General features: G+C 42.7%; 1 protein-coding gene across 5 annotated transcripts; it reads left to right on the top strand.

Annotated features, from left to right (window-relative positions):
* The first annotated feature begins 61 nt into the window (after window positions 1-61).
* Window positions 62-24985, top strand: ZBTB43 (zinc finger and BTB domain containing 43). Of its 5 annotated transcripts, none has more exons than XM_081587243.1 (3): window positions 62-178; window positions 5806-5929; window positions 22369-24985. In XM_081587243.1, exon 3 carries the CDS (start codon window positions 22392-22394, stop codon window positions 23886-23888), a length of 1497 nt encoding a protein of 498 aa, XP_081443369.1. In that variant the 5' UTR covers window positions 62-178; window positions 5806-5929; window positions 22369-22391; the 3' UTR covers window positions 23889-24985. The 5 variants fall into 5 exon arrangements, with proteins under 5 accessions (XP_081443369.1, XP_081443368.1, XP_081443370.1 ...); XM_081587244.1 differs by lacking the exon at window positions 62-178 and adding an exon at window positions 310-602; XM_081587241.1 differs by lacking the exons at window positions 62-178; window positions 5806-5929 and adding exons at window positions 6440-6514; window positions 7425-7552.
* Window positions 24986-25825: the final 840 nt, after the last annotated feature.

The raw sequence follows: 25825 nt of genomic DNA, 5'->3' as shown, positions 1-25825 counted from the left end.
CTCTCAGACGCACCCCCGGAAGCACTGGCAGTTTCAGGGGGCGGGACTGGGAAGCGTATCCGGGGGCGGGAGGCGCAGGCAGAGGCGGTTGCGGCTGCGACGGCTTGAGCGGGCCCGGTGCCGGCGGCGGCGGAAAGTATCCAAACGGCGGGCTATGTGAGCGCCGAGCCCTTGGCAGGTATGGCAGAGTCAGGACAGCGCGTAGCAAGAGGGCAGGAATGGAAACCAGAGAGGTTTAAAGGGGTTCTCTGCACGTTCCGGCGCGCTCACCGCTGACACCGCCAGGCCCATTACGCCGACCGGGATGCTGAAGCCGCGCGCGGGACCGTTGGAGTCCCAGCGCCCCGGGTCCGACTCCTGCGGTCTCCGGCCAGCCCGGAGCTCGTGCAGCGACACCGAGGCCCCCGAGGCAGCGTCTTGTCCAAGGTCACCCTCCGGTGACGGACCTCGGCGGGCCAGAGCGCTTAGAGATCCCGCCACCCCTTTCCCCCCGTCAGACCGCCCCTCCGGCATTTCGGGGGCGCGGAGTGGGCGCGGCTTGGCGACCTCTCGGTTGAGTCAAAGCCAAGAGAAAGACTGCGCTTGGGACTTCGCTGATACTGGTCTCTGTTTACCTCAGCGTTTCACCTCTCTTGCTGTCTGTGTCACCTGTCATCACCTGCCCTTTATGCCTATTAACTCAGCCCCTGTCAGCTTTGTGTTTCTCTCGAACCCGTCTCCGAGTGTCTGGATCCTGTCTTCATTTCTGTTTCCACCTTCTGTGTACCTTGATCCTGTGTTTCCCTCTTACTCCTTACTCTGATTCACGGCCTGCCTGTCGGTCCAGCTCTTTACTCATTCTGTGTTTCTCTGCCAGTCGTATGTCTTTCTTGTTTCTGCCTCTCCTCACTGGGTTTCTCTGGGCGGGGCAGGCCTGCCCGGACCTCTGAGCCATGGAAGGTGACTCATGACCCTGTGAAGCTTCCTGCACTGGTGACATGATCAGCGACTAGACTGCAGTCTGACCTCAGCTCTGACAGGTGTCGCCCAAACGGTCAGGGTGTAAGAGCTCCTGGAGGACAGAGAGAAGGCCATCTGCAGGCCAAAGTAGCTTGATGAATCCTTGCTTTTTCTTACCCATGGTTTTTCAGGACTGTCCACTCTCTACTTCCCTTTGCTCTATTCACGTGGCTTCCAGGGTTCTAAGGACCCTGCTCTCTGAGTTACCACTGCTTAACCAGGCCTGTGTACAGGCTGAGGAAGGGTCTGTCAGGGATCCTCTGCCCGTTGGGGCTCGTGGGGCAGTAGCTGGGTTTCTGGGCAAGCTGTATGCGTAGTTCGAAGATCGTGTCACTATGTACTGTTAAATTGTGAGAAACCTAGTCGCTTGAGGTTCATTCTTTGCTCTACAAAAGTATTCACTGGAGAAGTAAGCTGGACCCAAAAGAACAAATATTGAATGAGTCCACTTACATGAAGTCTCTAGAATAGGCAAATTCATGGAGACAGAAAGTGGAGTATAGTTGTGCCAGGGGCTGAGGGTGCTGGCAAAATCTTGGCTCTCTGTGCACCAGTGCCCAACAGAAATACAGAGAGTCATGGAAGAGAAGGAAAGAGGGGCTTTGCTGCTTTGCCAGGCAAACAGGGAACACAGTAGGCTAGCGCCTCAAGAGCTGTGCCCCACTCCCAGGTGAATAGAGAGAGGTTCTATAGTGGGACTGGGGTGTGTGATAGGGTGAAGGCAGTAACAGTCTTGCATTCTTCTGCAAAGTTTCAAAAGGGTGGGATTGCTGACAAGATTAGGGTGTGTGCAGGGTGTTAGGTGGGCTTCCCAGGTGGCACAGTGGTAAAGAATCCACCTGCCAATGCAGGAGACTCAAGAGACTTGGGTTCAGTCCCTGGATTGGGAAGATTCCCCTGGGGTATAAATAGCAACCCTCTCCAGTATTCTTGTCTGGAAAATCCCGTGGACAGAGGAGCCTCGTGGGCTCTATTCTGTGGGGTCACTGAGCAGGTACACATGAGCAGGGGCTTAGGTTCATTCTCCTAATCTTGATGAGCCTCTCTGGCCCCTTTGATCTTACCTCAGGTGATTTCTTGGCTGCTCCTCCCTTGATTAGCAACTGTTCTGCCCTTTGGACCTAAGAGAACAGTTGTGAAGGCTAGAGTCTTGCCTAGGAGAAATGGGGGACAAAAAGACCTCAGTGTCCTGGAGCCCCACAGGGCCCTGCTCAACATCAAGGGGGAGGAGAGGATGGAAAATTATTATTTAATGGATACAAGGTTTTAGTTTGGGATGATGAAAAAATTCAGACAGATAATGGTGATGGTTGCACAAATGCATAAATGTACTTAATGCCACTAATTGTAAACTTTAAATGGTTACAATGGTAAATTTTATGTTAAGTATATTTTACCACAGTACCGAAAAAGAAGGTTGTTGAATGTAGATTCCTAGAACTAACAAGCTCTTTGAAAATGTGATTTTAAAAATTCCATTCTGTAGCTTTTAGGAACATTTAGTTGAACTGACATTTCTTGATGCCTGCTCTCCACAGCCAAGGTCCTTAGAAAAGGAGTTTGGTTAAAAGAATTTAGTTAAAAATTTCTACTTTTAGCACCCTGACTCTCCCTCTGTATTCATTGGATTCAGTGCAGGAATCTGCTGCATAAGCAGGAAACTAGAGGATGATTTTACTTTTCACATGAAGAAAAGTAGTCCTTTTATTATAATAATGAAAAATTATGTGTTATTGTGTGTTTTCTGGTGGGAGAGGCCTTTGTTTTATGTTTTCTTGTCTAAGCTGTCAGTTTGTAAGCTAGTTTATCAAGCTTTCTTATAAGATGTAGCAGCCGAATTACTGCCATATTGAATCCCTTGATATCGTCGGTTATTTTATGTACCACCAAAGGAAGAGAAAGCTCTGGCAATTAAGCCACTGCTGTGTGCGTACTAAGTCACTTCAGTTGTGTCTCACTGACCCCATGGACTGTAACCTGCCAGGCTTCTCGGTCCTTGGGATTTCCCAGGCAAGAATACTGGAGTGGGTAGCCTTTTCCTCCTCCGGGGGGATCTTCCCCACCTAGGGATCGAACCTCCGATTACTGAGTCTCCTGCGTTGGCAGGCAGATTCTTTACCAACTACACCACCTGGGAAGCCCAATTAAGCTATTACATATGCTTTTTTACATGTTTAAACTTATTTAGATATTTTAAAGTTATATTCTAGTACATTTGTAAAAAGCAGAAAAGTGAACAAACTGATTAAAATGTTCATTAGCCTCCTTACTCTTCGTGCTCTTTGGAATACTTTTCAGTTCAGAGTTGCACCTGTGCTTTTCCGCAGTTTGTCCTGTGTGCCGTTAGAAACATTGGTGAGGCTCTCAGGAAAGCTCTAGTACTGTTTAAGGCAGAGACAACTGTTATAACTTCCACCTGGCCATCATATCCTGATTTCAGAAATTTGAAAATGTGCCTCTTATAATCAATTGACTATAGCTCTATATTATTTTCAGGAACTTTTCCATTTTACCTTATTTATGTTTGCAATTAAAATACAAAGACATTTTTGTCTCGTTTGTAACATTGAGGGGAAAAAAATTTTTCTTGTTGTGTATGTTGTAGAACATACAAAACAGCAAGTGCTATTTCTTCCTTCTGCTTTCTTGGTTCAGCTTCTTATCCTGAATTGTAATGAATATGAGAGTGCAGTTAAAAAACATTTCCTTGGCTTTATTGTAACGTTAATGGCAGGATGAGATGGTGGATGGCATCACCAACTCAATGGACATGAGTTTGAGCAAACTCCAGGAGATGGTGAAGGACGGGGAATCCTGGTGTGCTGCAGTCCATGGGGTCGCAAAGAGACACAGCTGAGCTGAGCGACTGAACAACAACGACAATAGCAGGATGACTGATAAGTGGAGAGTTAGTGGTTAGAGCAATGACTTCTCTTTTGAATCGCAAAGAATTTTCCACGATGGATCATTTGCCCTGAAGTCTTAAGTAAAACATTCAGCTGTGGCAGGAATCAAACTTCATAAAGTAGGTAGCTTGTTTTTAAAAAATCCTAGAATAGGTTTTACCAAGTTTTCTGGCTCTGTGTGCTCAGTCGCCCAGTTGCGTCTGACTCTGTGACCCTTTGGACTGGAGCCTGCCAGGTTCTTCTGTCTGTGGGATTTTTCAGGCAAGAATACTGGAATGGGTTGCCATTTCCTTCTCTGGGGGATCTTCCTGACCCGAGGACTGAACCTGGGTCTCCTGCATTGCAGGCAGATTCTTTACCTACTAAGCCATCAGGTTGCAGGTGTTGGCGGGGGGGGGAGTGTGTTCCAGTTAGAAAATGTAGGTGTATTGACTGATAATGGTGTAGAGGCCAAAAAATACTTTTGCACAGGGTAGTTTAATTCTGCAAAATTAGATAGGTATTGACTAGTGAGAGTTCCAGAAAAACATCTACTTCTGCTTTATTGACTATGCCAAAGCCTTTGACTGTGTGGATCACAGCAAACTGGAAAATTCTTCAAGAGATGGGAATACCGAATCACCTGAGAAATCTGTATGCAGGTCAGGAAGCAACAGTTAGAACTGGACATGGAATGACAGACTGGTTCCAAATAGGAAAAGGAGTACGTCAAGGCTGTATGTTGTCACCCTGCTTATTTAACTTATATGCAGAGTACATCATGAGAAATGCAGGACTGGTGAAGCACAAGCTGAAATCAGGATTGCTGGGAGAAATATCAATAACCCCAGATATGCAGATGACACCACCCTTATGGCAGAAAGCTAAGAACTAAAGAGCCTCTTGATGAAAGTGAAAGAGGAGAGTGAAAAAGTTGGCTTAAAGCTCAGCATTCAGAAAACTAAGATCATGGCATCTGGTCCCATTACTTCATGGCAAATAGATGGGGAAACTAGAAACAGTGACAGACTTTATTTTGGGGGGCTCTAAAATCACTGCAGATGGTGACTGCAGCCATGAAATTAAAAGACACTTGCTCCTTGGAAGAAAAGTTATGACCAACCTAAACAACTTATTAAAAAGCAGAGACATTACTTTGCCAACAAAGGTCCATCTAGTCAAGGCTATGGTTTTTCCAGTAGTCATATATGGATGTGAGAGTTGGACTATAAAGAAAGCTGAGTGCCGAAGAATTGATACTTTTGAACTGTGGTGTTGGAGAAGACTCTTGAGAGTCCCTTGGACTGCAAGGACATCCAACCAGTCCATCCTAAAGGAAATCAATCCTGAATATACATTGGAAGGACTGATGTTGAAGCTGAAACTCCAATCCTTTGGGTACCTGATGCGAAGAGCTGACTCATTTGAAAAGACCCTGATGCTGGGAAAGGTTGAAGGCGGGAGGAGAGGGGGATGACAGAGGATGAGATGGTTGGATGGCATCACCGACTCAATGGACATGGGTTTGGGTAGACTCTGGCAGTTGGTGATGGACAGGGAGGCCTGGCGTGCTGCAGTCCATGGGGTTGCAAAGAGTCGGACATGACTGAGCGACTGAACCGAACTGAACCGTGATGATACAAGATGTTGATGTTAAAAGAAAGCTGAGTGAGTCATGCAGGAACTCAACACTTTTTGTAACTTTTCTGTAAATCTAAACTTATTCCAAAATTAAAACTTCTATTTAAAGAATACAAAGCAGCTCAGAAGGTAGAGAGAAAAGCTGATATAACAGAAAATATCAGTCATGATTACTTTTCTTTGCCACTCACCCACAGATACAATATTTGTTAGCCAGACACCGGTACACAGTGAATGGCACCAGCATCTCTCACATTTTCAATGTGATTTTTCTTTTCAGAAAGCACTGTGATTTTAGTTTGAAACAAAACTAAGAAATGGGTTCCTCTTCGTCATTCATTCATACTGTCTTTTGATGGTCATGGCATAAAGAACTTTATCGCAGGAATACAACTTTACATTAGGTAAGCTATAAACTTGCTAAAAATACAATTTTTAAAATTATTTACTAAAATGGTTTCTTTTTCAGTAATTTTTTACTGAAATAATGTAATTGTATTTATCCTAGACCAGAAAGTTCTTTTACTTCTGAGGAGTAGATACTGCACATTTTAAGGCCAATCATTGCCATACTTTGTATTGTTAAAGCATTTAACTTCCAAGAAATTTTTCTCAGTGGCATTTATTTTTCACTTAGAAAAATATTAGATTTGGAATTACGTTTCTGTTTGAATCCTAACATACCACTTCTGAGATATGTGACCTTGGACAGATCTTTTAACCTTTCTGAGCTTCAGTTTAACTCATGAATGTGATGGTATAATGGCTGTTGCCAGCCCCGAGTTTACATAGTCTGCTTAGTGAACTGTAAAGCATTTGGCTAAAGTATTTGAGTAGGCATGGGGCGTTGGTATTTTTGTACATTTGTGCCAGACTGGAGATTTACTAAAGTAACATTTACTGTGTTTAAATAGGCTCTCTACAGTAAGCATGCAAATTACTGTGCACTCTGATTAAGAAATCTCTGGAGGCTTCAAGAAAAGTCACTGGTCGGTCACCTTCCCTATTGTACTGTTGTCGTGTGTTTTTAGGATATGTAATTGGTGTTTAAACAGAATATAAATTGACATACAATTCCTCAGCTAAATAATAAATGTAGGCTACAATTAAACTCTGATATCAGAGTTGGAAAGGATCTTGGAGGTCATCTAGTTCATATTTACCCTTTGTCCTCTGCTCTTAAAAAGCCAGATTAGAACTTCCCTAGTGGTCCAGTGGTTAAGACTCTGAGCCTCCACTGCAGAGGCCTCAGGTTTGATCCCTGGTCAAACCTCACAAGCCACGGGCTATGGTCAAAAAAAAAATTTAAAAAGAAAACAGATTATCTTAGGGAACAATAGAGGGAGTTAGCTGAGATTGGTGTGTTTGTTTTAGAACTGTTACTATTGGATTAAAAAAAAAACTACAAGGTGACATAAAATTGCTAGTACTTCATTAAGTCTGAAGATGGCGAATAATTTGCTCTGAATGCATTGCACATTGTAGACTATTTCAGTTATTTGTGAAAATATTCATCTTTACCTCTGTACTGCCTCATCTCTCAGACGATTGGGTCTGAGCCAGTATTTTGAATTTAAGTTCTAGCTTCATCACTTACTAGCTATATGACCTTAGGTACATAGTTTAGCCTCTTTTGTCTATTTTTTATTCTTTACAATAGGAGTGAAAAATATCTTATCAAGTGTTTTTTTTATGAGGATTAAATGAGAGAGAATACATAAAGTGCTTTGCATAGACTCTGTTACAATACATTCATTAAATAAATGGTCCATGTGATTACCTCTCCTACTGATTATGACATTGTCCTAGTTACCCAGTGGGATTGGTAACTAGTTTACCTTGCATGCATGCTAAGTCACTTCAGTCGTGTCTGACTCTTTTTAACCCTATAAACTGCAGCCCACCAGGCCCCTCTGTCCATGGGATTCTCCAGGCAAGAAGACTGGAGTGGTTTGCCATGCCCTTCTCCAGGGGATCTTCCCAACAAAGGGATTGAATCCATATCTCTATGTCTCCCGCATTGGCAGGTGGGTTCTTTACCACTAGCACCACCTGGGAAGCCAACTAGTTTATCTTGCGTTACTCTGTTTTTAAAAACTGCTTTATCATGACATAATTCATATGCAGTTAAGAGTTTTTTTAGTATATTCAGTGAGTCGAATACCCATCAAAGATTGAGGGCAATAGAAGAGGGCAACAAAGAATGAGATGGTTGGATGGCATCACCGACTCAATGGACATGAATTTGAGCAAACTCAGGAAGATAGTGAAGGACAGGGAAGCCTGGCGTGCTGTAGTCCATGGGGTCGCAAAGAGTCGGTTACAACTTAGTGACTGAACACCACCACCACAAGTTAATTTTAGAACTTTTGTCTCCCCTTTTAAACAAACCAGTTAGCAGTCACTCCTCATTTCCTTGCCCTGTAGTTTCTTGCAACTGCTGACTTACTTTTTGTCTCTGAAATTCGCTATTCTGGACATTTCATGTCAGTGGGATCATACAAGATTTAGCCTTTTGTGTCTGATTTCTTTCACTTGGCATGATGTTTCAAGGTTTAGATTTCTGGTATATATCAATACTTCATTTTTATTGCCAAAAGAATGTTATAATACATGTAGTATGTAATAAAATGGAATAATATTCCATTGTATAGATATACCATGCTCTATTCAGTCATCAGTTGAGGACAATTGGGTTATTTCCAATTTTTGGCCATTATGAATAATGCTGTTATAGACATTCATGTATGTTTTCTGTAGACATCATGTTTTCATTTCTCTTGGATAGAACCCAAAGAGTAGAATTGTTGAGTTACATGATAACCCTGTTTAACTTTTTGAGGAGCTGCAGAACTGTTTTCTAAAGTGGATGCACCATTTTACATTCCCACTAGCAGTGTTGTTGTTCAGTCGCCCAGTCGTGTCTGACTCTTTGCGACCCCATGGACTGCAGCACGTCAGTCCTCCCTGTCCCTCACCATCTCCCAGAGTTTGCCCAAGTTCATGTTCATTGCATTGGTAATGCTATCCAGCCATCTTATCCTCTGACACCCTCTTCTACTTCTGCCCTCGATCTTTTCCAGCATTAGGGACTTTTCCAGTGAGTCATCTGTTTGCATCAGATGCCCAAACTACTGGAACTTCAGCTTCAGCATCAGTCCTTCCAGTGAATATTCAGGGTTGATCTCCTGTAAGATTGACTGGTTTGATCTCCTTGCTATCCAAGGGACTTTCAGGAGTCTTCTCTAGCACCACAGTTCGAAGGCATCAATTCTTTGGCGTTCTGCCTTTACGATCGAGCTCTAACAACCATGCGTGACCCCTGGGAAGACCATAGCCTTGACTATGGTCAAGCAGACCTTTGTCGGCAGAGTAATGTCTCTGCTTTTCAATACACTGTCTAGGTTTGTCATCGCTTTCCTGCCAAGAAGCAATCATCTTCTGATTTCATGGCTGCAGTCACTGTCTGCAGTGATCTTGGAGCCCAAGAAGAGGAAATCTGTCACTGCTTTCACCTTTTCCCCTTCTATTTGCCATGCAGTAATAGGGCTGGATGCCATGGTCTTAGTTTTTTAAATATTTAGTCTTAATCTGGCTCTTTCACTCTCCTCCTTCACCCTCATCAAGAGGCTCTTTAGTTCCTCTTTGCTTTCTGCCATTAGAGTGGTGTCATCCACATATCTGACGTTGTTGATGTTGATGTTTCTCCTGCCTATCTTGATTCTGGCTTGTAACTCGTCCAGCCCAGCATTTCTCATCATGGACTCAGCATATAGGTTAAGTAAACAGGGTGACAGCAGACAGCTGTACCAGCAGTGTATAAGGGTCCTAATCCTTCCATATGCTCTCCAACACTTGTTAGTGTCTGTCTTATCATAGCCATCCAAGTGGGTGAGAAGTGATAGCTCATTATAGTTTCAATTTGCATTTCCCTAATGAATAATGATACTGGACATCTTTTGTGTGTCCTACTTGGAGAAATGTCTGTTCAAATCCTTGACCCATTTTTCAGTGGGTAGTCTTTTTATTATTGAATTTTAAGAGTTCTTTATATATTCTGGAGTTCAGTTCAGTCGCTCAGTCGCGTCCGACTCTTTGCGACCCTATGAACTGCAGCACGCCGGGCCTCCCTGTCCATCACCAACTCCCCGAGTCCACCCAAACCCATGTCCATGGAGTCGATGATGCCATCCAGCCATTTCATCCTCTGTTGTCCCCCTCTACTCCTGCCCTCAATCTTTCCCAGCATCAGGGTCTTTTCCAGTGAGTCAGCTCTTCGCATCAGGTGGCCAAAGTATTAGAGTTTCAGCTTCAACATCAGTCCTTCCAATGAACACCCAGGACTGATGTCCTTTAGGATGGACTGATTGGATCTCCTTGCAGTCCAAGGGACTCTCAAGAGTCTTCTCCAACACCACAGTTCAAAAGCATCAATTCTTCAGCGCTCAGCTTTCTTTATAGTCCAACTCTCACATCCATACATGACCACTGGAAAAACCATAGCCTTGACTAGACAGACCTTTGTTGGCAAAGTAATGTCTCTGCTTTTTAATATGCTGTCTAGATTGGTCATAACTTGCCTTCCAAGGAGTAAGCGTCTTTTAATTTCATGGCTATAGTCACCATCTGCAGTGATTTTGGAGCCCCCAAAAGTAAAGTCAGCCACTGTTTGCACTGTTTCCCCATCTATCTGCCATGAAGTGATGGCAGTAGGCAGTAGTTCTGGAGTAGGAAGTGGCAACCCACTCCAGTATTCTTGCCTGGAAATTTTTGTAGACAGAGAAGCCTGGTGGGCTACAGTCCGTAGGGTTGTGAAGAGTCAGATACCATACCACTACCACCACCGTATGTATTCTAGATACAAGTTGCTTATAAGTTACATGATTTGGGTATATTTTCTCCCATGTTGTAAGTTGTGTTTTCACTTTTTTGATAGTATTATGTGTACTTTGGCCTACTCTTGTATCTTCCTGCCTACTGATTCAGTAGGTCCTATTGATTCTGTTTTCCATATTCATTGTTACTTTCATTGCCTCAAACCTCGACCATATTTACTGAAATCTTAGAATTGGCCTTTCCTTTAGGCTTGCTCCTGCTTGAAGTCCATCCATAAATTATCCTTTCTGAACATTTTTCGCAGCATGTCACACAGAAGTTTTCAGTGCTGCCCCCAGTGCCCCATTTAAAGCTCAGACTCAGCCTTCAGCAGGGTAGTACCAGTCATTCCTTCCAGATTTATCTCTCACTACCCCTGTCACTTGTAGAAGGAAGCACAGGCAGTGGTGCCCATGCCGCCAGAGGTGGTCTTGAATGGAAGAAAGCTTTTGAGAGGGTCTCCTGGTGGTAAGTTTACCATAAAATAGACCTTGCCTCAGTGTGACGGTGCCAGTAACTCAGTTTCCTCAGTGTGTCACCCTCATAATACACTCAGCCTACAAGAAATTAAAGCAAAATGCTGCGTAGTTTATAATTTTTCTTTTCTGTGTTAATAAGGGAGAGAGTTATGTTTTTTTCTTTGTCCATTTTTGATACTTGGAGAAGGCAATGGCACCCCACTCCAGTACTCTTGCCTGGAAAATCCCATGGACGGAGGAGCCTGGTAGGCTACAGTCCGTGGGGTCGCTTAGAGTTGGACACGACTGAAGCAACTTAGCAGCAGCAGCAGCAGCAGCCATCTCTGAATGTTGCCAGTATGCAGGACCTTTCCTGTGGTCTGCCCTGTTAAACTATGGGCCTTCCTGATGAACAGGTACCTGCTGGTCCTCTGTCGGGATTACTGCTGCCAGAATTGCCTGGTGTAGCAGGGGGAGTTGCCAGGGCAGGGTCTCCCTTTAGCCTGGCCCCATCTCGACTAGATCCTTAATTAAAATTTGTTGCATAAAGATAACTCTGATCCCTGCTTTTCAGGCTAAGCTTTTTATTTCTTAGATTTTTTTGGTTTGGATGTAGTAGATGAAAAGAATTATATGCTGCTTGCAAGTCTTCCTGTTAGCCTGGTGACCACCAAAATTTATAGTGACAAGATACATAACTTTAGAATACACCTTGTTCCCTCTGAATTCCTCATGATTTGTAATTCTCTTACGGTGCTTATATCAGGCTTTGCACTGAATAACAGGGTTGTATGCCTGGGGTTTTTTGTGTGTTTTTTTTTAATCCTCCTACCAGATCATAAACTCTGGACAGTGACATTCCTTCATCATCTTAGAAATCCCCCTGGTACTTTGCACATAGTGTTTTATGTTGTGAGGCTTTTAAAAATGTTCTTTTGTGGTGGATTAATTACTTCTGTGAAACTCTTTAACAATTGAAATGGCAACTACTATTAAATAGGCCTCAATTGCCTGTGAGTTTGTAAATACTGTTTGCTGCTGTGCCGTCGTGTCCGACTCTTGGTGACCCCGTGGACTGTAGCCTACCAGGCTCCTCTGCCCATGAAATTTTCTAGGCAAGAATCCTGAAGCAGATTGCTGTTTTGTACTCCAAGGGATCTTCCTTACCTGGGGATCAAACCCATGTCTTTGGCATCTCCTTCATTAGTAGGCGGGGTTCTTTACCAGTGCACTACCTGGAAAGCCCAATATTGGTTATATAACAGGAAACCTGTAGGAGAGATTTAGACTTAACATGTTACAAGAGAAGAGAATATGTAGAAGTACCAAAATCATTCAAATTTAAGGGTAGAGGTCAAATACTTATTAAATTACAAAGATTATTACCATCTTGACAGAGTTAAAAATAAAGTTACACGACTTTTTTCCAATTGTTTTTTAGGATGTGGTGAAAAATACATGTCATTCATTTTTCTACTTTAACCATTTTCAGATTACTTATATTCCAGTACTGTGCATGACATGACTTATATTCCAGTATTGTACAGTCAGCACCACTTTCTAGTTCCAAAATATTTTCGTCACCCCAAATAGAAACTATCCATTAAGCAACAACTCCTCATTCCTTATTCACCCAAACCCATGACAACCTCTAATCTACTTTCTCTGTATTTGTCTCTTCTAGATAGTTCACAAAGGTAGAATTATTCAACATTGTACCTTGTTTCTGGCTTACCTTAATGTTTAGCATGTTTTAGTGTAATGTTTTCAGTATTCATCCATGTTGTAGCGTATATCAACTTCATTCCTTTCTGTTTGTGTTCTCTGTGTGTCTTCTCAATATAATTGATTTATAATGTTGTTGAAGTCCTTCATTTCCTTATAGAGCTTTTGTCCTGTTTTTCTAGAAGTGTTGAAGTCTCCACCTGTTAGTGTACATCTGTATGTTTCTCTCTTCAGTTCTGTTCATTTCTGCTTCATATATATTTCTTTTGTTAGGTGTGTATATGTTTTTGTCGTACATTCTTGAAAGAGTGAACCTTTTATCAGTATATAATATCCATCTTTGTTCTTGTAACCTTTTTGACTTAAAATCTATTTTGTCTGATAATATTAATAATATAGTCAGCATGGTTTCTCTGCATGAATCACCTTTTCCATTATCTTACTTTGAACATCCTTGTGCCTTTGTGCCTCAAGTGAGTCTCTTATAAACAGTGTATAGCCCGTGTTTTTAACCCATTCTCCAAGTCTCTTGCCTTTTAATTGGAGAGCTTAATCTACTTCATTTGAAAAAATCACTGATAAAGAAGGGTTTATTTCCACTGTTGATTTCTAGCTATTTTCTGTGTATCTTATGTGTTTTTGTTCCCCTTATTGCCTTTTAGGTTTTTGGTAAACATTTCTTGCATCTTCTCAATCTTTGCCTCCTTTCTTTTTCTGAGATCCTGAATCATTCTGCATTCTTTTTTCTGGAAGGTTGCCTATCTCCACTTCTTTTACTTGTTTTTCTGGGGTTTTATCTTGTCCCTTCATCTAGGACATAACTTTTTGCTTTTTCACGCTGATTAACTTTCTGAAAAGTGGTTTTGTTTTAATTGTGGGATTGTGGTTCTTGCTTCTTCTGCCCGCCCTCTGATGGAGGAGGGTAAGAGGCTTGTGTAAGCTTCCTGACTGGGGGGACTGGTGGTGGGAAAAGCTGGGTCTTGCTCGGTGGGCAGGGCCTTGCTGAGTAAAGCTTTAATCCAGTTACCTGCTGATGGGTGGGGTTGTGCTCCCTCCCTGGTAGTTTCTGGGCCTAAGGTGACCCAGCCCTCTGGTCTGTAGACTCTATGGTCAGGGTAATGGCAACCTCTAAAGGAGTTTACGCCAAAGAAGACTTTCCCAGACAGCTGCTGCCGGTCCCCCACCCCTGCGGCGGGCCCCTGCTGAGCCACACCCCCACGGGAGCCCCCCCGCGCCAGCAGGAGGTCTTAGATCGGTCTCCTGTGGAGTCGCTGCCCCTCCCCCGGGGCTTGGTGCGCGCGAGGTTTCCTTTGTGCCCTCCAAGGCTGGGGTCTCCGCTTCCCCCCAGTCCCGTGGAAGCCGTGTAATCACGTCCTGCTGGCCCTCAAGGTCAGATTCCCTGGGGAGTCCCCAGGCTGGGAAACCTGACAGTGGAGTTTAGAACCTTCACAACAGTGGGAGAACTTCTTTGGTATTGTTGTTCTCCAGTTTGTAGCTCACCCACCCGGCAGGTATGGGATTAGATTTTATTGTGTTCGTGCCCCTCCTACGGTTCCGCAGCAGCTTCTTCTTTCTCTTTGGACATGGAGTATCTTTTTTTGGTGGGTTCCAGCGTCCTCCTGTCAATGGTTGTTCAACAGCTAGTTGTGATTTTGGTGCTCTCGCAGGAGGAGATGATTGCATGTCCTTCTACTCCACCATCTTGAACCCCCTTACTGCCTTTTAATTGAGATTTTTGTTTTATATATTCTTTTGATTCCCTTCTTTCCTTTTTATGTATATTTTTTAGTTATTAGCAGTTATCTTGAGGTTTACAATTAACATCTTAAAACTTATAACAAGCTATTATCAGTAATATATTAAAAAGCAGAGATATTACTTTGTCGACAAAGGTCTGTTTAGTTAAAGCTATGGTTTTTCCAGTGGTCATGTATGGATGTGAGAGTTGGACCATAAAGAAAGCTGAGCGCCAAAGAATTGATACTTTTGAACTGTGGTGTTGGAGAAGACTCTTGAGAGTCCCTTGGACTTCAGGGAGATCCAGCCAGTCCATCCTAAAGGAGATCAGTCCTGAATATTCATTGGAAGGACTGATGCTGAAGTGCCAGTACTTGTGCCACCTGATGTGAAGAACTGACTCATTGGAAAAGACCTCGATGCTGGAAAAGATTGAAGACAGGAGAAGGGGACAACAGAGAATAAGTTAGTTGGATGGCATCACCAACTCGATGGACATGAGTTTGAGCAAAGTCCGGGAGTTGGTGATGGACAGGGAGGCCTGGTGTGCTGCAGTCCCTGGGTTTGCAACGAGTCAGACACGACTGAGCAGCTGAACTGACTGATCGGTAATATGTGAAAACTCTACTCCTATACATCTTCATCCCTCCCTCTTCATATTGTTATTGCCACTGATTACATCTTAATACAGCAGTCCCCAACCTTTTTGGCACCAGGGACCTTTTTCATGGAAGACAGTTTTTCCACGGAGCAGGGCTGGAGGGGGTGGTTTCAGGATGATTCATGTGCATGACGTTTATTGTACACTTTATTTCTAATCCAGTGCCACCTCTGATCTAACAGGAGGTACTGGTCCACAGCCCGGAGGTTGGGGACCCCTGTCTTAATACATTGTGTGCCCAATAACATAGTCTTATAGTTCTTATTTTATTCATTTGCCTTTTAAATCATTCAGGAAAACAGAGGAGTTGTAAACCAAAAGTATAATATCAGCTCTTATATTTACCTATGCTATTATTTTTACTGGTAGCCTGTTCGTTCATATGCTTTGATTTACTATCAAGTGTTCTTTTATCTCAGCCTGAAGGACACCTTCATCATTTATAGAGGAAACCTACCAGTAGCAAACACCCTTAGCTTTTGTTTATCTGGGAATGTCTTAATTTCTCCTTTTTTTTTAATAAAAAAAATATTTACTTATTTGGCTGTGTCGGGTCTTGGTGCGAACTCTTAGTTGCAGTATGTGAACTCTTAGTTGTATCCTCTGAAATCTAGTTTCCTGACCAAGGATCAAACCCAGGCGCCTGTGTTGAGAGTGCAGAGTTTTAGCCGTGGGGTCTCCTTCATTCTTGAAAGGATAGTTTTGCAGATAGCAAATTCCTGGTTGACAGATCTTTCTTGTAGCACTTTAAATATGTCGTGCGCTACCTTCTGAGCACCATGGTTTTTGATTAGTCTTACTGAAAGTGAAAGTGTTAGTCACACAGTCGTGTGTCTGACTCTGTGACCCCATAGGGTGTAGCCTGCCAGGCTCCTCTGCCCATTCAGTTATCCAAGGCAAGAATACTGAAGTGGGTTGCCATTCCCTTCTCCAGGGGATCTTCCTGACCCAGGGGTTGGAACCCTGGTCTCCTGCATTGCAGGCAGATTCTTTACTGTCTGAGCTACCAGGAAAGTCCAAGTCTTACTGAGGATCCCTTTTAGGTGATGAGTGGATTCCTTCTTGCTGCTTTCACAATTCTCCATTGTCTCTTACTTTCCACTGAGAAATGGAATATTTCCCGCCAAATCAATAAACAAGGATGTCATAGTCAGTAGCAGTTTCAGCCACCAGGATGGTGAGCTGGTGAGCGGTGAGGGAACTCAGGATGTGAAAATGCAGGATACTGGCCCCAGATAGATGGCATGCATATCAAAGGAATGATTTCAGTGAACCCAGACTCTTTCATCTTCCCATACATAGAAAAATGCAGAATTCCTTAGCCTGAAATATTTGGTTTTCTTTAATTATCAATACTCTTTTGACTTTCCCAAATACCTGTCCTTTGTTGGAAACCTCCTATATATCCTAGCTCCCTCTCTTGCCTCCTCAGACCAGTTTGTCAGAGCTATCTGAAACACAGTCTCCCGGGCTGCAGTCCTCATTTTGCCCCAAATAAAACTTAACTTGCAATGCTCACGTTGTGCAAAGTTTTTTTTTCCAACCCCACTATTTGACTTACAATGTATCTTATGTGGATCTCTTTATCTGCTTGGAGTTTGTTAAACTTCTTGGATGTGTACCGCTTATGTCTTATCAAAGTCAGGAAAATATATCATTTCTATTCTTTTTTCTCCTTCTGAGACTGATTTGCATGTTGGTATATTTGGTTTTCCATAGTACCGCAGATTGTGTTTCTTTTTCTTTGTTCCTAATACTCCTCAGACTGGATATTTCAATTGCTTTACATTTGAGTTTGATGAAGTTTTTTCCTTTTGCCTGCTTAAATCTGCCATTGAACTCCTCTTATGAATTTTTAATTTTAACTTGTATCTGTTTCCTTGGTCTGCCATAATAAAATACCACAGGCCAGGTGGCTTAAGCAACAAGAAGTTATTTTTTTCACAATGTCAGAGGCTTGAAGTCTAAGATCAAAATGCTGGCAGATTTGGTTTCTCCTGAGGCCGTTCTCTTTGGTTTGCAAGTGCCCCCTTTTCATTGTGTGTTCACACTGCACACATGCCTGATGTCTCTGTCCAAATTTCATTTCTTTTAAGAACACTAGTCATCTTGGATTAGGTCCCACCCAAACAGCCTCCTTTTAACTTTACCTTTTTAAAGGCCCTAAATCCAAATATAGTCACATTCTGGAATACTGAGGGCTAGGGCTTTAATGTAGGGAAATTGGAAGGATGCAGTTCAGCCCATAATGCAGCTGTTAAAATTTCCAGCTCCAGAATTTCTATTTGGTTACTTTTTACAATTTTGATCTCTTTATTGAGGTTGTTCTCCTGATTTTCTTGAACTCTTTGTCGATAGTTTTCTTTAACAGTTTGAGCAAGTCCACGGCAGTTGACTTTAACAGCTCTAACTAGCACTTAACAATGTCTGGTATTCCTCAAGGATAGTTTCTAATTTTTTTTCCCTGTGAATGTACCTTATTTTCCTTTTTCTTTGTGTGTTTTGTGTATTTCTGTGTAATTTTTGGTTCAGAACTGAGTATTTTTAGTATTCTAATGGAATAACTCTTGAAGTCAGAGTCTTCCCTTAGGGGGTTTTTGTTTGTTTTTTGTTGATGGCTGCTGTTGTCTACACAGCGATTTTTTCCAAACTGTTGTGCAAAGTCTGTATTCCTTGTTGCGTGTAGTCCCTGAAGTCTCTGTTGCTGTAGCTCTGGCAGGCTATGTCCTGACAGAGATTTCCTTAAGTGTTTGGGCCTAGGAAATAGCAGGAGAGGTGTGTGTATTTTAAAATCTTACGATGGATGCTACTGGGGAAACCACACAACCCAAGACAAAGCTGCATGGAACCACCAGACTGGCCAAGATGCAAAAATCCCAGTTTTTTAAGAACACTGTTCTTCCACCCTGGCATCAGCTAGGCACTCTTGGAAACTGGGCCACTGTCTTGCAGATTGTGGCAGGAGGAAATGGCAGCTCACTCCAGTATTCTTGCGTGGAAAATTCCATGGACAGAGGGGCCTGGTGGACTAGATACATGGGACCGCAAAGTTGGACACAGCTGAAGCGACTAAGCATGGACACTCGCTCTCTTAACAAGGTTTAACAGCCTCCTCTTTGATCAAGCATTGCTGTGGTTGCTGTTAAATGTCTGATCAGATTCCAGAGTTCTGAAATGGTTGATTTTGATCATTTTAACAGTTTACTAATTGTTTTGGTGGAGGGACTGACACCTAGAGCTTCCTACTCCATTTTCTCTAACATCACTTATGGCGTCTTTTTTGTAGAACTGTTTTTAAGTCTTATCTCAGTCACACAAAATTTCACAGCAAATATTTTAAATCTTGAGGAAAAGATGAGTTATTCAGTAAGCAGTGTAGGAAAAACAGGCTTGCCATTTTGGAGGGAAAAGGAAAAACTGGATCCTAACCTTCTCCTTATGCCAAAATAAATTCTTTATGTATTAAAGATTTAAATGCCTTTCAAAGAAAAATGGTGCCAGGAATAAAGTCTAAATAATTCTTTATACTTTTTAAAAATAACCTTGCAGTCAGGAATGCCTTTGTGTGTCTAACACAAAACCCTGGAGCTATAAAAGCAAAGATTGGATAATTTGCACAAATTTCAAAAGTTAATGTCCTGAATTTACAAAAATTACAAATCAATGAGATGAATTGCTTAATTTATTTGAACACAGAGTATGACTGATAATATATAGGAAAAACAGATGACCGGTAAATGTAAGTAGAATATCAGTCTTATTCATAATTAATTGAATGTTGATCAGACCAGTGAATCATGGATTATTCACTTGAGAAACTTGCAAACTTTTTTTGTCTTGTTTGATCAAGTTGAGGAATAGACACTGTCATTTACTGTTGGTAAGCATGTGACTTGGTGCAACCTTTCTGGAAATTAGTTTTATTGACCCAGCAGTTCTGCTGGTAGAGATTACCCTATAGATATTTCCAAAGATAAACCAAGATAGTCATAATTTCAAAAACCCAAACAATTGAAATTCCATAAGAAGAGAGCTGATTAAATTATCGTAAAGTCCATATAGGAGAAAACTATATAGCCATTAAATAGAATGAAAGTGTTAGTCGCTCAGCTAGGTCCCACTCTTTGCAACTCCATGGACTGTACCTAGCCAGGCTCCTCTGTCCATGGAATTCTCTAGGCAAGAATACTGGAGTGGGTAGTCATTCTCTTCTCCAAGGGATCTTCCCAGCTCAGGGATTGAACTGGGTCTCCTGCATTACAGGCAGATTATTTACCATCTGAGCCATCAGGGAAACCCAGACATAATAGGGACTGAACTGGGTCTCCTGCATTACAGGCAGATTATTTACCGTCTGAGCCATCAGGGAAACCCAGACATAATGAATTCCCTCTTCTTATGCTATTATGGTGTCTTGGTCCATTCACCCTACTATAACAAAGTGCCGTAGACTGGGTGACTTATAAACAACAGAAATTTATTTCTCCGAGTTCTGGAGGCTGAGAAGACCAGGGTCAAGGTGCCAGCAAGTTTGGCTTCTGGTGAGGGCCTACTCACTAATTTGTAGGCAGCCGTCTTTTCACTGTCTCTTCATATAGCCAAAAGGGACAAGGCAATTCTCTGTTGTCTCTTCATAAGGGCACTAATCCCATTCATGAGGGCTCTGCCCTTGTGGCCTAATCATCCCCCAAAACAAACACAATCACACTGGGGCAGGGGTTCCACATGCATTTGGGGGACATAATCAGTTTATAGGATGTCAGATATTCTGCCAGATACATTGAGTGACAGAGCTAGGACAGAGTAGAATGTAGGTAATGAGCCCATTTGGGTTGGAGTTTTTACAGAATATAGATCATTTATTCTGATATATGCACAGAGAAATGTCTAGAAATATATACGGGAGTTTGTAAATCGTGGTTTCTTTTGTGGGGGAGGGGAACTAGGAATAAATGGTGGAGAGAATTTTTTTTAACAGCTTTTTGTGTTTTATGCCCTCCCGATTTTTTTCCAAATAGCTAAAACCAAAATTCTGTGGTGATGAGAGTTTACATACCTGTAGTCTGTATGCATTTATGTAGTTAACTTTTCCTTTTGAAATTATAAAGAGCTAAATATTTTATTTCCTAGTCTTTTTTTTGTTGTTTTCAATCATTATGAAATGTTCCGTGTGTGCTCAGATGCTCAGTCGTGGCTCTTTACGACCCCACAGACAGTATCACACCAGGCTCCTCTGTCTGTGGGACTTCCCAGGCAAAAATAATGGCATGGATTGCCGTTTCCTTCTCCAGGGGGTCTTCCCGACCCAAGGATCAAACACATGTCTCCTGCATTGGCAGGCGAATTTTTTATTGCTGTGCCACCTGGGAAGCCACTATGAAATGTTCTGAGAGCTCTAAATAATAAATTAATTCTAAAAACACTGCCTTACCTCTTAAAATTATTAATGACTAATCTGGTGTTTTCACATCTCCTTAGAAGATGCAGTGATGTGATAGGAAAAATAGCATAGGCTTTGGAGTCGTAGAAACCTAGATTTCAAATCCCAACTTAATAAAAACTAGCCTTTATTTTAGCCTTAGGAAATTTACTTGAAATAGTGAACTTAAGATAACAGCCCTCTACATTTGTATATTAGGTGAGAAGGTGTATATTCCCTCAGTTGAGTTCAGTCACTCAGTCGTGTCCGACTCTTTGCAACCCCGTGGACTGCAACACGCCAGGCCTTCCTGTCCATCACCAACTCCCGGACATGCTCAAACTCATGTCCATCGAGTCGGTGATGCCATCCTACCATCTCATCTTCTGTTGTCCCCTTTTCCTCTCGCCTCCAATCTTTCCCAGCATCAGGATCTTTTCCGATGAGTTAGTTCTTCGCATCAGGTGGCCAGAGTATTGGAGTTCCAGCTGTATAGTCCCCGGTATATAGTAATTACTCAAAAAACTTTGGTAGTTTCTTCTCTTGGCATCTCTCCCTATCTCTGAAAGGTAACTTTCAACCTTTGTTGGGTTATCTGCTTCTTTTTTCTGGTACTTAGAAAATCTGCTATTTAGCAGTGTTTAGATATGGTATCAGAGCCAAGTGACAAATAGCACCAATAAATCTGTTGAGGGACTTCCCTGGTGGTCCACTGGCTAAGACTCCAGGCTTCCAGTGAGGAGGGCCTGAATTTGATCCCTGGTGAGGGAACTAGATCCCACATGCTGCAAATGAGTTTGCAGGCTGCTTATGGAGAGCCTGCCTGCTGCAGCTGAGACCTGGTGCAGCTAAATAAATACAAATTAAACAGATAAATCTGTTGGGTTTTCTGGTTTGTTTTAATTTTCTCTGGAATTGCAGAGCCTGAGCAGCATCTCAAGCGGAGTTCATCTCATTGATCACTCTTGTTGTGATTTGTCTGTAATGCTTGACTCACCCCACAAAATATATTTACGATAATGCGACAGGCAATCCCTTCTTTGTTATAACTATTTTCAGATTGAGTTCACTCAGTAACAGGGACAGTGTTTACTATACTCTTTGCTCTATGGCTTTTAAAACAGTTTGGAGATTACCAGAGAGAAAGAGTACCTTGCCTTGCCATTTTGTTCTGTTTCACGTTATCAGGAGCTCTTAAAGGGCTAGAATTCTGACAGCGGCTAGAGCAACCCTTGTTGTTTGGGACCTCAGTGAATTAGCCCCTGTGGTGCTAAAGAACCAAAGGCCTGACTGAACTGATCACACCTCTTCAGCCCCTGGTCCCCTCCCTGGATTCTAGCACAATGGTCTTCTTTCAGTTCCTTGCAGTTACCGAGATCATTTCTGCCTAAGGGACTTTACATGTGCTTTAAGAATCTGCCTGCGATGTGGGAGACCCAGGTTTGATCCCTGGATCGGGAAGATCCCCTGGAGAAGGAAATGGCAACCCACTCCAGTATTCTTGCCTGCGAAATCCCGTGGACAGAGGGCCTGATGGGCTGCAGTCTGTGGGATTGCAGAGTCGGAGACAACTAAGCAACTAACACCCCTTCTTTCCACAATTCTTCCTCGTGTGGATTGAATTTGAGGCCTCTTAAAAATTCTGTCAGGAACAGGTATTGTATTTGTTCTGACTAGAAATATTTATTTTGTTTTGCTTGGGATTTGTATAGTTTACAAATATCTCTGGATTCTGTTTTCTCACTCACAGACACAGGCAATGTCAAGAGTTAATACCATAAATAATGGTGGGAGGTTCTTGCTTTTGGCACACTCAACACCTGCAAGCCTTACTCTGGGGGCTGAAGGTTCCACCCACCGTCCCCACAGGCCAAGGGGTTTTCTGAAACTATGGAACCTTGGTTTTCTTAGTGATCTGTAAGTTTCTCTTTGGGCTGGAATTAGTACTAATTTTTCTTTCTCTTTTAGCACCAAACAAGATTTGTGATGAAATGGAGCCTGGAACAAACTCTTTTCGAGTAGAATTTCCTGATTTTTCCAGCACCATTCTGCAAAAACTGAACCAGCAGCGCCAGCAGGGACAATTATGTGATGTGTCCATTGTTGTCCAAGGCCACATTTTCCGAGCACACAAAGCTGTTCTTGCTGCCAGTTCCCCCTACTTTTGTGACCAGGTACTCCTGAAAAACAGCAGGAGGATTGTTTTGCCTGATGTGATGAATCCCAGAGTGTTTGAGAACATTCTCCTGTCAAGTTATACGGGACGTCTAGTAATGCCTGCTCCAGAAATTGTCAGTTACTTAACAGCAGCGAGCTTCCTCCAGATGTGGCATGTGGTTGACAAATGCACTGAGGTTTTAGAAGGAAACCCTACAGTCCTTTGTCAGAAGCTAAATCATGGCAGTGACCACCAGTCTCCAAGCAGCAGCAATTACAATGGCCTGGTAGAGAGCTTTGAGCTGGGCTCCGGGGGCCACACGGATTTCCCCAAATCCCAGGAACTGAGGGATGGAGAGAATGAAGAGGAGAGCACCAAAGACGAGCTGTCATCTCAGCTCACCGAGCACGAATACCTTCCCAGTAACTCGTCCACAGAGCACGACCGGCTGAGCACGGAGATGGCGAGCCAGGACGGGGAGGAGGGGGCCAGCGACAGCGCCGAGTACCACTACACCCGGCCCATGTACAGCAAACCCAGCATAATGGCTCACAAACGCTGGATCCATGTGAAGCCCGAGCGCTTTGAGCAGGCGTGCGAGGGCATGGATGTGCACGCACCCTACGATGAGCACCAGGTCACAGAGTCCATCAATACCATGCAGACAGAGTACTCAGTCCAGCCCTCAGGGGTAGAGGAAGACTTTCACATTGGGGAAAAAAAAGTGGAAGCAGAGTTTGACGAACAGGCTGATGAAAGCAATTATGATGAGCAGGTGGATTTCTATGGCTCCTCCATGGAAGAGTTTTCTGGAGAGCGGTCAGATGGGAATCTCATTTGGCACAAACAGGAGGCTGCCCTAGCATCGGGCTACAGTGAGAATATTGAGATGGTAACAGGGATTAAAGAGGAAGCTTCCCACCTAGGATTCTCAGCCACCGACAAGCTATATCTTTGTCAGTGTGGCAAGAGTTTCACTCACAAGAGTCAGAGAGATCGACATATGAGCATGCACCTCGGACTCCGGCCTTATGGCTGTGGGGTCTGCGGTAAGAAATTCAAAATGAAGCATCATCTTGTGGGTCACATGAAAATTCACACAGGCATAAAGCCATATGAGTGTAATATCTGTGCAAAGAGATTCATGTGGAGGGACAGTTTCCACAGGCATGTGACTTCTTGTACCAAGTCCTACGAAGCTGCAAAGGCTGAGCAGAATATGACTGAGGCTTGTACCAAGTCCTACGAAGCTGCAAAGGCTGAGCAGAATATGACTGAGGCTTGTACCAAGTCCTACGAAGCTGCAAAGGCTGAGCAGAATACGACTTGAGTGGCAGGCACAAAAATAAACTGTGGTAATTATGCAAATCTGGGCACAGATGATGCGTGCTACTTGCTATTATGAGAGAAGCTTAAAAAAAAGGAAGATATTTCTGCAAGACCAGTTCTAAGTAGGCCAATTAAAAAATCTGATTCTTCAAATTTGTATGTTCCAGGCCTGGAGTGGGTAAAGGGGACAAGTTGGCCCACCTCCCACCTGGCAAGGTGAACTTTCAGGCCTCTTGTGAATGAGGTTGGTGGACTTGGGGGTAGAGACGCCTGCACTTGGAATTGGCCTCCAGCGCCCCAGTTCCATTTCAGGGGGCAGCGGGTTTTGATCAGTCATTATTACAAGGTCATATTGGAATTTTATTTTGCTCTTTCTATAGATACTTAGGTAATGTGGGTTTGTTTTGGTAGCTGCTTCACTGAATGAAATGCTACTTATGTAATAGCTACAAATAATGTGATTCCTAGGATACTAAGTTGATTAACAGAGCTCTCCTATCTGGTTTTGTTCTTTCTAAAGAGTATTCTAACCAAAACTATGGAGGTTATTAAGAGGGTGACATTCTAAGTAAGAAAAAAAAGTAACTCATGGTACAAGCTCCAATTTCTGTAAGATGCCACTGTCACAACGTGTTTCAGACTCTTGATAAGTCAGAGTTTTATATTTTAGTACTAACATTTAGTTTGAACAGTTGTTTCTAATTGTAATTCTCTAGGGTGCCAGAGATAGGTATTTCTAACTGGTTTGCTGTCCCAAAGCCTGTTTGTTTAATTGTAGCATCCGCATGGTGGGATCTGCTCTGGCTAGTAGACTACTAGCCTCCTTTGACTCTGACCACGGTACCATTGGCTGCTCCAGCCCATTCACTCTGTCTTAGATTATGGTGCTTCCTGAAGTGGTCAGTCAATGACCAGTTGCTGGGAAGGAGCTGGAAGCCACGGCTAAGAGTTACCTGTGAACTGCAGGAGCCCATAGAGTGCTACAGCGACACTCCCAACTGTCAGAATGAGAGCCCCGAGTAGCAGCATTTTGAGTGTCAGGTTAGGGGGACGGGGCGGGGGGTAACCAATTGCTCAAGAAAAGGGGAGTTTTGAAAATACACTGGTAGGAGAGAGACTCACAGAGGGGTACGTTGAGCTGGTCCTCCCAGCTCTTTAGGAGTGCTGGAATGTGTTGTAAAAGGGAAAGAGTCCTAATTTTAGGAAGTTGTCTGCAAATTCCTGCTCTCATTTAATAGATAAAGCTGCATAAATTTACAAGTCTGTATAGCTATACCTACCAAAAAAAAAAATGAAGAAAAGTAGCTATTCTGAGACCTTTTCTGAGGATCAGTAAGAAGTTTGGGATTAAAAAAGAAGTTTGTTCAGGATGTTTTAAACTGTAACATACCTGAAGTTGTCATCAGGGTTGGGACAGGGTGCTACTGTTATGTTAACTTTTCCGTAAACTTAGTGGTTTATTATTTCTTAGTGAAAATTTTTTTTTTTCCTGAAAACAAAAATAACTTTTCTTGGATTTGGAGTGAAATTTTTGTTTTAAAAGTTGGGCTTTGCTCTGAAATGAGAGACTTTGCTGGCAATGGCCTCTGATCCTCAAACTCCTACCATCAAGGCATTTAGTTGTATGGAAAGGGGAAAGATTTACTTACCAGTTAACGCTTGTAATCGAGGTTACAAAACAGGGATCTATTCATTAACACTGTATCATTCTCGATATATAAAAAGCACTTTGTATTTAAAACTTTATTATAAATATATATATATATATATTGATTTTTTTAACCTAGAAACTAGATATTACCTCTTGGTTGTTTGCCACGTTAATACCCTCTTCTCTTAGTGTTGAAACTTCACCAGTTAACAGTCATTTCTGTGTACCTGATGGAGTATGTAGAGGGGACTTATAGCCAAGCTCAGTTGCTTCTTCTTTTTTTCTCA

This window comes from Giraffa tippelskirchi, chromosome 4, assembly GCF_054371585.1.
Source record: "Giraffa tippelskirchi isolate mGirTip1 chromosome 4, T2T-mGirTip1v1.2.pri, whole genome shotgun sequence".
NCBI classification, from domain to species: Eukaryota; Metazoa; Chordata; class Mammalia; order Artiodactyla; family Giraffidae; genus Giraffa; species Giraffa tippelskirchi.
The sequence above is the reverse complement of the archived record's forward strand: the minus strand, read 5'-3'. Positions and strand labels throughout refer to the sequence as shown.